The 16,710-nt window shown below is 38.5% G+C and overlaps 1 protein-coding gene across 2 annotated transcripts in view; it reads right to left on the bottom strand.

Moving 5' to 3' along the window:
- The window catches only part of CCDC138 (coiled-coil domain containing 138), a 113,902-nt gene that overhangs the window by 74,101 nt on the left and 23,091 nt on the right, over nt 1-16,710 (bottom strand). For both annotated transcript variants that reach the window (XM_049781368.1, XM_049781367.1), the window contains 2 exons: nt 10,732-10,890; nt 2,915-3,034 (listed from right to left, as the gene is read on the bottom strand). In XM_049781368.1, coding sequence (XP_049637325.1) covers nt 2,915-3,034; nt 10,732-10,890 — 279 coding nt within the window. The remainder of the gene's footprint in view (nt 1-2,914; nt 3,035-10,731; nt 10,891-16,710) is intronic.

Genomic DNA, 16,710 nt, shown 5'->3' with positions numbered 1-16,710 from the left:
AAACCCCACCCCAAAAAATACTAAACCCAAACATTTTAAGTAAAAATAAAATGAGAGGGGCGGAGTGGTGGCACAAGTGGTAAGGCATCTGCCTTGCCAGCTCTAGCCTAGGACGGACCACGGTTTGATCCCCTGGCCTCCCAAATGGTCCCCAAAGCTTTCTGAGTGCATAGCCAGGGGTAACCCCTGAGCATCACCAGGTGTGCCCCCCAAAAAAAACGAAACATGAGAAATAAAATCACCATTTGACACTAAAATACTAATAGTACTTATAAAAATTTAATTCATTCTATAAAAATGTGTCATACTCCAAATATTTCAAAAGTATAAATTTAATTTATTTACCTTTGGGTTGTTTTTCTGGATGACACCCAACGGGTGCTAAGGGTATATGCTTAACACTCCTTGAAGTGCTAATGAAACTATGTGGTGCCAGAGATCAAACCTGTGCCTCTTGAAGAATACATCAGCCCTTGAGTTATCTTTTCAGCCACCATCAAAAGTATACATTTTCATAAAAAGAATATCTTAAGTTCTAAAAAATGTGATTATCAAGGTAGCATAGTATATAGTAGTGCTATTTATGCTTATGGTATTAGTATACATTTTACTAACCACTAGCAACTTATCAAATGTTCTTCACCACTGACATTATGTAACCAATTCTTCCCTATCCCTCTGAACTTTTCAATCCCTTTCCCTTCCACCTAGATAACTTCATTTCTGTTGTCAAGTATCCAAAGCCTGTTTTAATTGAACTTTCTAGTAAAATTTAATGGACATACCTAAAAGATATATATCATTAGGTACAGGGCATAAGGAATTATCACTTCTTTTTTTTTAAAAAACTAGAAACAAGGGGCCAGCTAGGTGGCGCTAGAGGTAAGGTGTCTGACTTGCTAACGCTAGCCAAGGAAGGACCACGGTTTGATCCTCTGGCGTCCCATATGGTCCCCCCAAGCCAGGGGCGATTTCTGAGCACTTAGCCAGGAGTAACCCCTGAGCATCAAACGGGTGTGGCCAAAACAAACAAACAAACAAAAAACAAAAAATAGAAACAATACACCATGATAATTTAGTGCCTGAGTTTCCTCCAAGTAAATGCTCAGGCAGCTATGTAGATAATGTACTATTTTCGCTATTCATATAACATTCATCTATTTTCTGAGTCGTTCTTTTTTATATATGTTCCAAATGGAAACATTCACAGTGCTCAGTCTCATGAGCATAGCAATATATTGCACTGCAGTTATTATGCGATTTTATATAAATCACATGATTAATATCAAAGTTGCAATAAGATTTTGAGGGGAACCTCCCAAACAGTGCTCACTCGGGAGTCAATAATTTGACGTGCAGGCTGAAATGTGGTAATGCTTGAACCTGTTGGGCCATGAATTATTTAGGTGACTCCAGTGGCGTTTGGCACACACTCACCAATGCTTGGAGATCACTAATCGGCTATACCTGGAGATGCTGGGGGTCCAAGTTGTAGTAAGGATCAAGGCCAAGACAACTATATGCAAAGTATGTACTCAACCTCTATATGCTCTCTCCAACCCCTACAATAAAAAGTATTAAACAATTTCCTAGGCCGTTTTCTAATATAAAAAATTTTAAATTACAAACCTCATTAATATCCAGAGGATGAGGGAAAAGAAAAGAGCTTAAAATATTTTATTTAGGGGCTAGAGAGAGCACAGCCGTAGGGCCTTGCATGCAGCCGACCCGACCCAGGAGGGACATGGTTTGATTCCCTGAATCCATATGGTACCCCAGTCTACAAGGGGTGATTTCTGAGTGCAGAATCGGGAATGACCCCTGAGCACCACTGGGTATGGCCCAAACACCAATCAATCAATAAATAAAGTTTAAAAAATAAAAATACTTTATTTAGGGGCCAGAGAGAGAGTTCAGAGGGTAAGGCACTTGCTTTGCACACAGCCAACCTGGGTTCTATCTCTGACATCACATATTATCCCACAAGCACTTCCAGGAGTAATTCTTGAGTGAAGTGCCCAAAGTAATCCCTGAGAATTGCTAGGTGTGGCCCCAAAAAACAAATTTTGATACTTTAGTTAGCAATTCCAGCAGTGATAACCACCCATGAGAACATGCATTACACAAAGGATCTCCTTTCTCTCAAGAGAAGAAACACAAGAAGCTAAAGGTGAAGAGCCCCTGTTCCTACTTTAATAATGTGAAACACATGGGGCGGGAGTGGTGGTGCAAGCAGTAAGGCATCTGCCTTGTATGCAATAGCCTAGGACAAACCATGGTTTAATCACCTGGTGTCTCATATGGTCCCCCAAGCCAGGAGCAACTTCTGAGCACATAGCCAGGAGTAACTGAGTGTCACAGGTGTGGCCCAAAAACCAAAACCAAAACAAACAAAAAAAAAATATATATATATATGAAACACATACTTTGCTATAAAATCATCACCAGCTTTAGCTAGACTCAAGCAGTACTGTTATGTGCTGATTGTTCCGCTGTCCACTGTTTCACTGTCAGCCTACATAATGTAAAGGAAAAGCAAGATGTGTAGACATATGCTCCTTCAACAGAAGTAGCACTATAAAAGCTCTTTGAATGAAGATGAATGGGAAAATGGGAAATCAACAAAACAAATACATTTTGGATTAAAAATACTCTGTATTTATAATTTTTTTATTTTCTCTTTTGGAATTTTGGACCAAGTTCAGGGGTCACTCCCAGATAGGCTCTCTCTGGTTACTCACAGTGATGCAAAGGATAAAACCCAGATATCCTGTTTGCAAAGTATCTGCTTAGGTACTATCTCCTTGGTCCTATATTTGAAAATACGTTGTAATAAAGCAATCAGACTTTTCTAGATTAACAAAATAATTCTAATAAATGTTATATAATCAAATATATATACACTGTCTTTTACCTGTTTTTTTAAGTTATCATTCAATTCCTTCAGTGCATCAAAAGAAGACCTTAATCTCTTGCTTTCTTTTTTTTTCTCTTTAAGAACTTCAGCTAACTGTTGGACTTCTGCGTCATGTTGCTGCATCATGTGAAAAAAATTTGATAATGAAAATCAGGTGAGAGTTCCAAGTCACTAATGCTGTGAACAAAATTTAATTGAAACCAGAATTCCTCGAATCACAGGACATTAACATGGGTATTTAATCATGTGTGACAAATATTACAACTCTTTTTTATAAACAATTATCAACCAAACTATTAACAAAGCATTCAAAGTATTTGTTAAATATATATTAAAATATTTTAAGCAAATTAAGTGGCAATAGCTACTTTCTTCTTTGTATATGACATCATGAAATAATAGATTTCATGAATTATACATCATAAAAATTAGACATCATAAAAGGAGATTCATGATAAAATAATGAAATGAAATATTTCAAATATTTTCCATACAACTAGTTATTCATAGCATTGAGATTAAAATTTAAGGTTATCAAACCTCTGTCCACACCCACCATCTTCCAGGCAGAAAAGTGACAAGGCTTCTCTACCAAGTTCCAAAAGAAAACAGTGGCCATCACTTTTACCAGGGAAGACCCTACTGCTGCCCTGGCATTGACTCACTCCAGAGTGGGTTCTTATGACACCCTGATGACTTGGTAACAGCAACAATCTGCTTTCAGGATAGAGTACTTTGCATTGCCACCTAATGGTGAGATGAAACCAGAAGATGTTCCATGTCACCCTGACATCAAAATAGGATCTGTACAGAAACCAGGATCTCTAACTACAGAAACCTGACAGAAACAACTGTAATTGTGAAGAGCTTTTACTGGGACTATTAGAGAAAGACTTTGGGATTGGACAACTTAGTATGCTTGGAGCCTGGAGTTGGTCTTCATGGGTAAGGTCTCCCTGTTTTTAAACTAAAGGTTTTTCCTTTCTATTTCTCCCATATTTTGCTGTGCCTATGCAAACAACGGCCACACACACACACCTTTTTTATTGTATGCTTTATCTTAAGTTTAAAAGAAAAGAGAGCTTACTAAACCTTCTACTATTGTATTACTGACTTTATTGGAGCTACAATAATTTTCGCAAATATACTTGCTACTGAACTTTTTCTTCTTTCTTTTTCTTACTTCCATTTAATTTTTTAGATTCTTTCTAATTTTTAATAACTTGTTTTCCATCATCTTGAAACAAATATATTAATATCAGTTATGTCAACTACACAATGCATTTTATTTAAATAAAAAAAAATAAGAGGAGATGGAGAGAGCGAGAGAAACTCTGAAAACATCAGTCTAGCTAAATATTATAGTCTCCAAATAAAATATCTGAAATAAAAATTTATTGATTTATTTATTTTGGTCACACCCGGCAGTGCTCAGGGGTTACTCCTGGCTCTATGCTCAGAAAATCACCCCAGGCAGGCACGGGGGACCATATGGGATGCCGGGATTCGAACCACCGTCCTTCTGTATGAAAGGCAAACACCTTACCTCCATGCTATCTCTCCGGCCCCATAAAAATTTATTTATATAAGGGCCCGGAGAGATAGCACAGCGGTGTTTGCCTTGCAAGCAGCTGATCCAGGACCAAAGGTGGTTGGTTCGAATCCCGGTGTCCCATATGGTCCCCCGTGCCTGCCAGGAGCTATTTCTGAGCAGACAGCCAGGAGTAATCCCTGAGCACCACCGGGTGTGGCCCAAAAAGAATTTAAAAAAAAAAATTTATTGATATAAAAAAAAAATTAGTAGCCGGGGCCAGAGTGATGGTGCAGCAGTAGGGCATTTGCCTTGCATGAGGCTGACCCTGGACAGACAGCAGTTCAATCCCCTGGCGTCCCAGATGGTCCCCCAAACCAGGAGCAATTTCTGAGAGCAGAGCGTGGAGTAACCCCTGAGTGTCACCAGGTGCAGCCAAAAAAAAAAAAAAAAAAAAGTGGCAGTGGCCATTGAGATACTTCCCAATGTAGTCTGGTGTTTGGGCTCTGTGAAATCCTCAGAATGGTTGCGGCAGATTCCCCTTTCTGCATGAACCACAGCAGCCCAGTGCCATCCCTACCCCTATACCCTTTGATGGAAATATCCAGCTCTGTGACTGAACTCAAATAAAATGAGCAGCTGAACCTTCTCAGATGGGACTGGACTATGGGAATGAAAACTCTGACACTATTTTAAAAATGGGTTTGGACCTAACCCCACCCCCTCCAGCCTCGCTCTGAAAACCCAGCAGCCTCTAGCCACAACCACTATCTTTCTGGCAAAAATGATCAGGTTCATCTAACAAGCTCCAAAGAAAACAATGGTCAGAGATGGAAAGATAGCACAGCAGTAGGGCATTTGCCTTGCATGCAGCCAATCCAGGACAGATGGTGGTTCGAATCCTGGCATCCCAGATGGTCCCCAATGAAATCGCGCAGAGCCAGGAGTAACCCAAGTGCTGCCAGGTGTAGACCAAAAATAAACCCCCTCCCCTCCAAAAATAGTCACCAATACTTCTCAGACAGGCTGGGCTGGGCTGAACCTCTGTAGAATTCCCAGAATGGGTGGGAGAAGATTACCCTTTCTGAATGAATCGCAGCAGCCGAGTGCCACCCAGACACCCTCAGAAAAAAAATGGCCCAGCTCCATGACTTAACCGTATCAAAATGCCAAGCCACCTAATTTGTTTTAGATTTGTAATTCCTGGATCATGTGAAACTTCAGTTTCTTAGAGTCAATCTAGTAGTATCATAGGAAATACAATGGGAAAGTTATGTAATAATATACAAGCCTCAGTGAACCTAAACACAAAAGGCTCAACTAGCACCAAACCACAGCCCAGTAAATCTTTAAACATCAACTTTAGTGAGATATAATTTCAAATTGACCTGTGTTGATCTAAATTTTGGTAATTTCATCTGCATTTGTCTTATAGTAAGCAATATAAAGTAAATTCATTGTGCCTGCAAAGAAGGTAGGCTATGGTGGTAGGAAGGAGATTAAATACACTGATAAAGGGAAGGTCAAACTCATGGTGGGATTGGAGTTTGCATACTTAATGTTTGAAATGATGTAGTATGAATAACTTGGTAAATAATAATTTTGTAATAAAAATTGCTCAATTTAAACAATTTCTTAATTTTAATTAAAATTGAAATTAGGGCCCGGAGAGATAGCACAGCGGCGTTTGCCTTGCAAGCAGCCGATCCAGGACCAAAGGTGGTTAGTTCGAATCCCGGTGTCCCATATGGTCCCCCGTGCCTGCCGGGAGCTATTTCTGAGCAGACAGCCAGGAGTAACCCCTGAGCACCGCCGGGTGTGGCCCAAAAAAAAACCAAAAAAAAAAAAAAATAAATAAATAAATAAAATAAAATTGAAATTAAAAATTTCTATTTCTTGAAAAGAAATAAATCATAGACAGAGGTAATTAATTTCTTGTTATAGTTATTCCTTATCTAAAAAAAATACAAATAAATAAAATTTCTGTGAGCTCCAAACTAATGGCTCTCTTTATGTTATTCAAATCAGTTGCTCTTCCAATTTTACTTAAAGAAGACAGCATGTTTTAAGGTATGAATATTTTATCTCACCTTTTATTCTTAACTTCTTGTAACAGATTCAGAGGGCTAGGGAAAGGCTTACAGATCTGGAACATAGGCTTTGCATCTCAAGTCTAAGATTTAAGCCTCTAGCACTTTATGGTCCCAAAATAACACTGTTGGATGTGTCCCCCAAAACAATAACTAATCTCAACGGGAAACCAAAATTACATAAATAGCACTACAGTAAGAAAAATTAATTTAAAATTAATAGCTGTGAGACACATCTTATGAGAGAAAAATCAAGGAAAAATTAGAATAGAGAACACTGATAATCCAATAAGCAAACATTCAAAAATGTTATTACATTAAATAATCCCTTAAATTACTTAGAATGTAATCACAAGAATTCATTTTTGGGGGGCGGGGTTTTGGGCCACACCCGTTTTGATGCTCTGGGGTTACTCCTGGCTCAGCACTTAGAAATTGCCCCTGGCTTGGGGGGATCGAACCGCGGTCCTTCCTTGGCTAGTGCTTGCAAGGTAGACACCTTACCTCTAGTGCCACCTCACCGGCTCCGCAAGAATTCATTTTTAAAATAGGTTAATATAGTCAATAATTTAATTTTTCCTCTATCCAAAAGATTAAAAATATTATATAAGTTCCATTTCTAGTACAAAAGGCTAAACCCACTACAGTTCTCTTACAGATTAAAATTAAAAACTTTAAACAAAAAACGAAAGAGCAAAGACCTGAAAACTGGGAAATAAAAAAATTACTGAAAGGGCCACAGACTGTTTGAAGAACTAGGGCCTGAGGTCTGCCCTGTCATGCCCCTGGCAAGTGTGGCAAGCTGATAGGGAAAGGCACAGTCACTTCCCACCAATATGCAAAACAATGGGGGTGTGAGTGTGAAGTGATTCATAGCCTCACAGTGGGTTTGTGGCAGGGGAGCTTCCCTTCCCAAGCTTCCCCTCCAACCCTCCATCTTGAATGTAAAGTGGATCCCCAACCCCCTTGATCTAGGCACCTTTCGAACTCTGCTTGTGGAGCCAGGAGAACCAAGGTTTAAGTTCTATGAAATAAAGGTTTACCTCAGCTGCAAAAAAAAAAGAGGCAAGCAATTTGAGTTTTGTTTTTCATTCTCTAGCAGTCCCTATCATTGAGAAATACAGCAGCAAAACTAGCTACATTACAGGAGAACTATCTTTTTTCAGCCTAGGAAACTAAGAAAAGGGATACCGTAGGCCAAAGAAAATAGGGAGAATCTCAGAAAAGACAGACTCAAAAGGTTACTTCCTCTAGAGAAACCAGGATAAAAAGAGACCAACTTAGTTGTAAACACCCTTAGGCATCAGCTAATGAACAGGCATATACGCCACTGTTACAGGAGAATGAAATGAGTTTACAAAATTTTTTTTTCTTTTTTTGAATTTTGGGCCAAACCTGGCATTAAGAGCTTACTCCTGATCTGAGCTCACAGGGTGCTGGAGATTGAACCAGGGTCAACCACATATAAGGCACATGTCCTGCCTGCTAAAATTTCTCAGGTTCCTGCAAACCTTTCTTAGATACCAACTAGGATTCAGTCCACAAGAAAATAATATTAAAATCAGGATATTAGGGATCACACATGTCCTAGCTCCTGAATGTCTGCTTTCTGCTCCACACTTCCAAGTGAGATTAATCTGGCTGAGATCACTGAACAGGATCATCTGAACAGGAAGCAGGAGTGTAACACAACACATCTCAGCAAATTTTACACTATTCAGAGATACTTCCTGTTACTAGGTAAAGAGGCACAAAAGGAAAGAACAACTTTCAGCCTAATCCTTCAGCACCTCCTATGAGATCTAACTACTAAGACTCCCCTCAGCACAGCGCAAACACCAGAAACCCAGTGGAGAAGAAATGGAGCAGGCCACCAAACTCAATGAGTGAAAATAATAATATAGAAGGCATTACCAGTATACAAACCAGCTCGTAAACCCTCAGAAAATGACTTTAGTGATACCATGGTGAGTGTTGGGACCGGGGTTCTGAACAAGGAGGGATGCTATTTTGTAAAGACCACATGGCAGGCTTCTTCTCAGGTTCAGAGCAAGAAGAGACACCATTTTATAAGAACCATTTGGTGTAGGCCTTCACACAAGCCTATTTCCATAGACACCGCCCCAAACTACCTGGCCACACCAAGTAGCCTATCAGGGAAGGACAAAGAAGCAGTAGTGAGATGACAACAAGCAATCATTTTAAGGATCATCAGAAAGCTGGAACCTCCCTATATCCTTTCCCTGTATAATCTTCCTCATGACCTTGAGTGGGGTTCATCTCCTTCAGGTTAGTGTGCAGGTCTTGTTGGCAGATGGATTAAAGTATTAAACTTTATTTCAGTTGTGTGGTCTTGTCCTACTCTGGACCCGAGCAGTGAAAATGTTTAATGAGATCAAATAAATGATCTCAGAGGTAGTCAGCAAACCAAAGAAAATAGAAGAGTCAAATGAGAAAACTATAAGTAACTATAAGTAGAAAAGAAGGGAATAAAGAGTATTATGGTAGGTGATATAAAAAATGCATTAGAGGGATCAGAGCAATTGCACAACAGTAAGGTTTTTGCCTTGCATGTGACCAACACAGGACAGAACCCAGTTGGATTCCCGGCATCCCATATTGTCCCCCAAGCCTATCAGTAGCAATTTCTGCGTGCAGAGCCAGGAGTAACTCCTGAGCACCACCAGGAGTGACCCCCCCCCCCAAATAATACTCATTACAAGTTCTGAGCAGCAGAATAAAAGCTGAAGAAAGAAAGAGAAACTCCAAGATGAGATGGAGGAAACCTTTAGAGACAAAAGAAGATAGAAAAAAAGACTGAAAAAATGTTTTTAATAAAAGGAAAAAAAGACTGAAAAGAAATAAATAACACACCTGAAGACTACAGGATGAGCACAAAAGGAACAATATTATGTACTTATCAGAGTACATCAGGACCAAAAAGGCAAATTTGATGAAGAATTATTAAAGAAATCATAGATGAGAATATCCCAGAGTTCCTGTGTGACAGAGCAAGCTAAAGAGATGCAGGCTTGGCACATGAAACAATCTGTGCAATAGAGCCAATTTCAGCATGGGTAGAGGTCATGCCCAGAGTGCACATTATTTTTTGACAGAGCAGTCTAGAGAGCTGCAGGTTGCTGAATCTGTGCATAAGAATGCTACGTGGCCACAAGATAATCTCTCACCCACATAAACTCCCATAATATTTCCCTGGAAGTAAGGGAGGCTGATATGGCCATTAAGAGAGCAGCACCTTGAGACTACAAAATGAACCATAGTAAAGCAAGACAAAACCACATCACAACATGTGAGTGAAGACTGCAATCTTGCAAACCCAATCAGTAGTAACCTCTATATAACCTCTCTGAGACTTATTATCATCTCTAATGATGATTTTATATAATCTGTATAAATAAATCTACCTCACACTCAAATTGCATGTGCACAGCACATATATATCAAAAGATACAAGCAACAAGTGTAGACTAAAGTTCAATTTAAAAATACTAGAGGATCAGGGGCCAGAGAGATAGCATGGAGGTAAGGCGTTTGCCTTTCATGCAGAAGGACTGTGGTTCAAATCCCGGCATCCCATATGGTCCCCTGTGCCTGCCAGGGGCGATTTCTGAGCCTAGAGCCAGGAGTAACCCCTGAACGCTGCCAGGTGTGACCCAAAAACCAAAAAAAAAAAAAATACTAGAGGATCATAGTAAAGGTTTTGAGAACTGAACTAAAATTTTACCCACTGCCTAAATCTTTGAATAAGTTCTATAGACCAGAAGACAACTTCTATCAAGAGCAACTCCCAAGCACTACTTAGAAGGAATAGCTCCAGAGCCCTACTAAATGTGGCCCACAAATCAAAAAGAAAAAGCCACTTTCTGTTCAGCCCACTCTGCTTTAGGTACTGCAATTTTCACTTTATTCCTCTTGCTCTGCTCTACTTTTAAAAATTAATAAAACTAAAATTAAAAATATATAGGAATACTGTATCATAATGTTTGCAAATGGCTCAAGAAATTACTTTCTATAGCTCAACAGAAAATGAAGAGGGTGACTACCACAACCACCACCGCAAAGAAAAATAAAAGAAAATGAAGAGAGTAACAGAAAAAAAGCAAGTGCAGAAACTGTTAACAAATTATTGAAATCAAGAAACCAAGAAAAATTCTATCAAATATTATAGTTACCTCCTTTATAATCCGAAATCTTGTTAGAACCTCATCTTTGACACCTTTAATTTTACTCAATGCATTCTCATGTCTGTAAAGCAGTTGTTCTCTTTCCACTAAAAAACATTCTCGTTTCTGAAGTTCTTCCGCAAACTCCTGTTGCACTGCAGTTTCACTCTGTATCAAAATGTCAGATTTAAGTGATTTTTACAGGGTATTCACATATTCTACAAATTTTAAGTTTTATTTATGCAATTTTCAGGTTAATCACATGGTTTTTAAAATGGAAAGGACATCAAGTAAAACTAAATTACTATATTAGACTAACAGCAAATAATCTTAGAATTCTATCTTGTTATAAAATGATATACTACAGTCAGATTGCATTATGATGACTGTAGATAATCTGAAGTTCAAAATGTATCAGTACTATGCAGAATAAGCTCTATCCACTTAAATTCCATGCTCCACTTCAATTTCAAGGTGTATTTTTCTTTACAGTCTCCATTCCCTTTTTGTCAACCATCCCTCAGCTGATAGATCCCAAACTTACATTTAAAGCATTCAATTGCTCCAGTTGAAGCTATATCATACCGACAGAGAAGGGGGGAAAATCATGTATCATGAAACATAGAACCAAGGTAAATTAATTCTCTCGAACTCTACAGAAATTCTCAATGCAGTCCAGAAAACTTTTTTATTTGCATGATTAGCTTCCTCTTTCTCCCATTCTCTACAGTATTTATTTCTGAAGCTTTCCACTCATTGCTCTGAATACATCACCTCCTACACCATTTTCTATGGATAGCCTCTAATATTAATAGGAAAACAGAAAGTAGCTAAAACAAAAAAGATTCCATTCCTACATACACATATATTTCTCAATCCTTCCCATTCTAATGGTAGGTATCAGGTTCTCATTGTTGCATACCTATATAGGGCACTTTGCCAATTAGCATCTTACTATTTCTTTTTTTTACCTTATTATTTCTAAACTCTTTTGTTTCATACGAAATAAACTTGTCCCTGCCCATTTCTCTCCATCTCATCACAAAAAAATTCTAATTTTTCTTTTAATTTATAAATAAATTCCCTAACTGAATCACCAGGAGATACAGTTACAAAGTTGTTCATCATTGGGGCTGGAGAGATAGCATGGAGGTAAGGCATTTGCCTTGCATGCAGAAGGACGGTGGTTCAAATCCTGGCATCCCATATGGTCCCCCAAGCCTTCCAGAATCGATTTCTGAGCATAGAGCCAGGAGTAACCCCTGAGTGCTACTGATGTGACCAAAAAAACAAAACAAACAAATAAACAAACAAAAAAACACCAAAGTTGTTTATTATCGAGTTTCACTCATACAATATTCAATACCTTTCACCAGTGCATATTTTCTGCCACCATTGTCCCCAGTTTTCCATCCACTGAAGCTCCTCCTGCCCTATCCCAGACATTGAATATTCAATAAAAAGGAGGGGTGTAATCAGAAAATTATAAGAACTCAGAATGCATTAAAGTATAATGAAAATAACATAACCCTTTGAATAGACTAAAAATAACTAAATTGCATACACTAAAATTTTAAGGTACTTCCAAAATGTGTAACACAGTAAAGCAACAGCAGTCTATGAATGAGAAAATAGGTTCTCACAACTCAAGTCCACCTTGATCTTGGATTTCTAACCCTAGAACTATTTAAATATTCACTGTTTTCTTCAGTAGTTGGCAGATCATCAAGAAAGAAAATCAGGGGCTGGAGAGATAATACAGAGGTAGGGTGTTTGCCTTGCATGCAGCCGACCCAGGAGGGACCCACTTCGATACCGGCATTCCATAAGGTCCCCCAGCCTACCAGTGTCAATTTCTGAGTGCAGAGCCAGAAGTGACCCCTGAACACCACTGGGTATAATCGAAAAACCAATTAATCAATGAATAAAGTTTAAAAATAAAAGAAAGTAAATCACCCTTTTCCTTTCCTTAAAATTGCTCAAGATCACTAGAACTTTCTTTTAATCAGCTTTCTCTATGGACCAGACTCCATTTTGAAAACCAAGAAAGATACCTTGCCTTAAGCTGTCTCATTTCCAGCAATTTCTCAAGCAGAAATATGAAACTTTGAAAAGAAAAATTGGAGGTTTAGTGAGATAGCACAGGGTTAATGTAGTTGCCTTGCACGGAGCTGACTTGGGTTCTATCCCTGGCACCACATGTGGCTCCTCAAACTCTGCCAAGACAGATTCCTGGACAGATCCTGAGGGACAACTCAAAAAGAATAATGAAAACGATTAATTCCAATGCATGAAAGAATTTTCAATAATTTGTTAATTGTTGGCAAACACCTGCTAGAATCCAGTCCTGTTTTCATGTGATGAAAGCCAGAAATTGGAATATAACACTTATTTTGACTGACTAAAGAAGAATCACAAAATCAACTTTACATAAAACACTTGATACATGTACAAATGAATGCATAAAAGGGTTAAAATATGACTAAAAAGCTTCACAAACTTGAAGGTAACGCTAAAGTCTGAGATAAATAAATGAAATGGGATGGGTGAAGGGTTTTTCCCAGCAGTGTTCAGGTCTTATTCCTGGCTCTGTGCTCAGAGACCACCCTTCCTCCCTTCCTCCCTCCGTCCCTCCCTCCCTCCCTTCCTTCCTTCCTTCCTTCCTTCTTTCCTTCCTTCCTTCCTTCTCTCTCTTTCTTTCCTTTCTTTCTTTCTTTCTTTCTTTCTTCCTTCCTTCCTTCCTCCCTCCCTCCCTTCTCTCTCTTTTTCTTTCTTTCTTTCTTTCTTCCTTCCTTCCTCCCTCCCTCCCTTCTCTCTCTCTTTTTCTTTCTTTCTTTCTTTCTTTCTTTCTTTCTTTCTTTCTTTCTTTCTTTCTTTCTTTCTTTCTTTCTTTCTTTCTGTCTTTCTTCCTTCCTTCCTTCCTTCCTTCCTTCCTCCCTCCCTCCCTTCTCTCTCTCTTTCTTTCTTTCTTCTTTCTTTCCTTCTTTCTTTCTTTCTTTCTTTCTTTCTAAATAGTATCTTTATTTAAGCACCATGATTATAAACATATTTGTAGCTGGGTTTCAGTCATAAAAAGAACACCCCCCCTTCAGCAGTGCTACATTACAACAACCATTGACCCCATCTCTCTTTTTAATTTTTTTATTTTTAATTATGAGAACAAAGATGCAAAGAAAGAGGACAAGGTAAAGTTACAGTGGAAGGACAATCACCCATCACATAATTCTCAGAAGAAGTCCCCTTGCTGATATCTTAACTTTGAACTTTTAGCCAAAGAACATTAAGATAAATAAAAACAGAATCCATGTACAATTACTTTGTCCCTCAAGTCCCCATATGATAACACGTTACAATATTTCTTAAAGCACACAAGGCAATCTAAAGCCATAAAACTTACGTAACTCCTTAAACATTAGAGGCATAGTATTTTTTACATTTCCATGTACATACATATTAGCTTAAGTTAACCTCAAAAAAAAATTTTTTTTTTTTTTTGGTTTTTTGGGCCACACCCGGCATTGCTCAGGGGTTACTCCTGGCTGTCTTGCTCAGAAATAGCTCCTGGCAGGCACGGGGGACCATATGGGACACCGGGATTTGAACCAACCACCTTTGGTCCTGGATCGGCTGCTTGCAAGGCAAACACCACTGTGCTATCTCTCCAGGCCCAGTTAACCTCAAATTTTAAGTGGGTTTTTTTTTTAAGGATTAGAGTCAAAGGAGCACAGTAAAAACGATGTTAGAGTGGCAATTATTGTTTGCATAGGCCCACCAAAATATGAGACCCCATCTCTTGATGGGCTCTGAGGACCATAAATAGTACCAGGATTGAATGTGGACTGTGTGCATGCAAAGCAAGCACCTCATGTGCAGAACTTTCAAAAAAAAAAAAGGAAAAGAAGATTTAGTAAAGTCTTGTTGCTAGCTGACCATTCTGTTACTTCATTTGTTTCTAAACATTAAGTAACTTCAGCTACATATTGGAATCTAAATTGGTGTATTCCTATGGAGAAGACAGTATTAAACAAAATGAAGTTGTAACAGCCACATAGTCAAAATTTCCAAGCACTATTGCTGATACTGTGGCCTTTGTGGGCATGTTTTCAGCTGTCAGATCTTCCAGAAGTAAAAGAAAATGGTGGGATAGTGCTCACACATCCCCAAAAATATTCTGGTGATATCAGCCCAAATACTGAAATACCTGAAGTTTTGATCAGATTGGTATCTCTGCAGAGAGCCATAAAGAAGTGATGAAGCAGGGCCATAAGCAAAACAGTGAGTATGGGTGATGGGTGCCGCAGGTGTGGCTTTGGCAGAGTCAGGAGTTGACCTGCCCTCTCCTTGCAAGATTGCTAGCTTTCAACTTTGTGGCAGGAGTACCAATGATTTTTTTAAGGCTTGATTTAGATCTATTTCAAGAACAGAGTGATACTATAGAGCTGGCCGGGTGCAGATATGGAGACTGCATTTTTCTTATAGTCAACTTTTAAAAACTAATACACAATATTAAGAAAATACCCAAAGTGAAAAAAATAATTCAATCCCTTCTCCCAGAACACTACCAACAGTGATCCCTGAGCACAGAATCAGGAGTAAGTCCTAAGCACCACTGAATGAAGCCAAGCAAAAGAGGGGAGAAAAAAAAAAACCTCTGGGGAAGGAGATTTAGTACAACAAATAAGGAGAGTGCTTGCTTTATACACGATGCTTATTAGGTACATCTAGTCCAAATGGTTTAATAGGAGTGATACCTGAGTGCAGAAACAGGAGTACTGCTGGGAATGACCCCCAAACCAAAAACAAACAAAAAAAGCAGAACCACTTATTTAAAACTAAACAATAAATTTAAAACTATTTAAGATCTTAACTTAAAGCCCTAATACATGTTTTCCATATTCAATTAATATACAAGACTTAGTACATTTCCATTCAACTCTGAAATTTAACACATCCAAAAATTAAAACATCTCCTTTTACCTAAATTTATTTTTCCTCAAGTAGTTCAAACCAATATTATTCTCCCAATACTCTACCCAACTCATTACAGTAAGTCTAGACGATTTTACCCCAAGATAAATCTCTATTCACATCTATTTTTCTCACGATCACAGACCAAGCTATTTTTATTTCCTTATTTCTTATTGAGAAATATACTTATTTCTCCCCTAAACCAGTGGTCTGCAAGCCGCAGCTTCAAGAGCCACATGCGGCTCTTTACACTTTTAAATGAGGCTCTTTTGTGTGCTGGGTGGCCGCTCCCAGAGTCAGGACTCTGCTCAGAGCCCCTGTCAGTGCTAGCCCTGTGTGTAGCTTGGCAGCGGCTCCACACAGCTCTGATCAGAACCAAGGCCAATGTTCACATTAGTGTTTGTGACTTTGTCAGTCATTGTCAGGATGTAATTTTCTCTACATTGTAAGGCAAATTTTACGGAATTTAACGATATCGATAAATAATATCATTCTAAAGTTTTTGTTTTATTAGCTGTGTTATTTGTATCCTCCCGACCTATGTGGATACTTGCATGCAGAATATTCTCAATAAAAATTTAATGAAACTAAAAACAGTGTACCACCCTATGTATTTTTGGTTTTAAAAATGTGGCTCTCACCGTCCTGCAGGAAGGACAGACACCTTGCCTCCATGCTATTCCTCCCGGCCCCACTTTATTCCTTTAATTATGTCCTTTATTTAATCCTTTTATTTTCTTTTAAGAAACTCTTTTTTTTTTTTTTTAGATATGTCTGAGCATATATATTTTTAGTTTTTGTCATGGGTCTGTTTTCTTCTCTCTCCACCCCCAAATCCATCAGCAATATAATGTAGCACCATTTCTTCCTGCAAAGGCATATTAAAAATAGGGGAAATTTTACGTGTAAAAACAAGCTCTTATCTACTAGGAATAAGAACTTATACTTTTTTACAACACAGGGACATCTCCCACCCTGAATGTATGTCATGGGGAACCAACCTAGACTCCAGGGAAATAG

This window comes from Suncus etruscus, chromosome 9 (genome assembly GCF_024139225.1).
Source record: "Suncus etruscus isolate mSunEtr1 chromosome 9, mSunEtr1.pri.cur, whole genome shotgun sequence".
Classification (NCBI taxonomy): Eukaryota; Metazoa; Chordata; class Mammalia; order Eulipotyphla; family Soricidae; genus Suncus; species Suncus etruscus.
The sequence above is the reverse complement of the archived record's forward strand: the minus strand, read 5'-3'. Positions and strand labels throughout refer to the sequence as shown.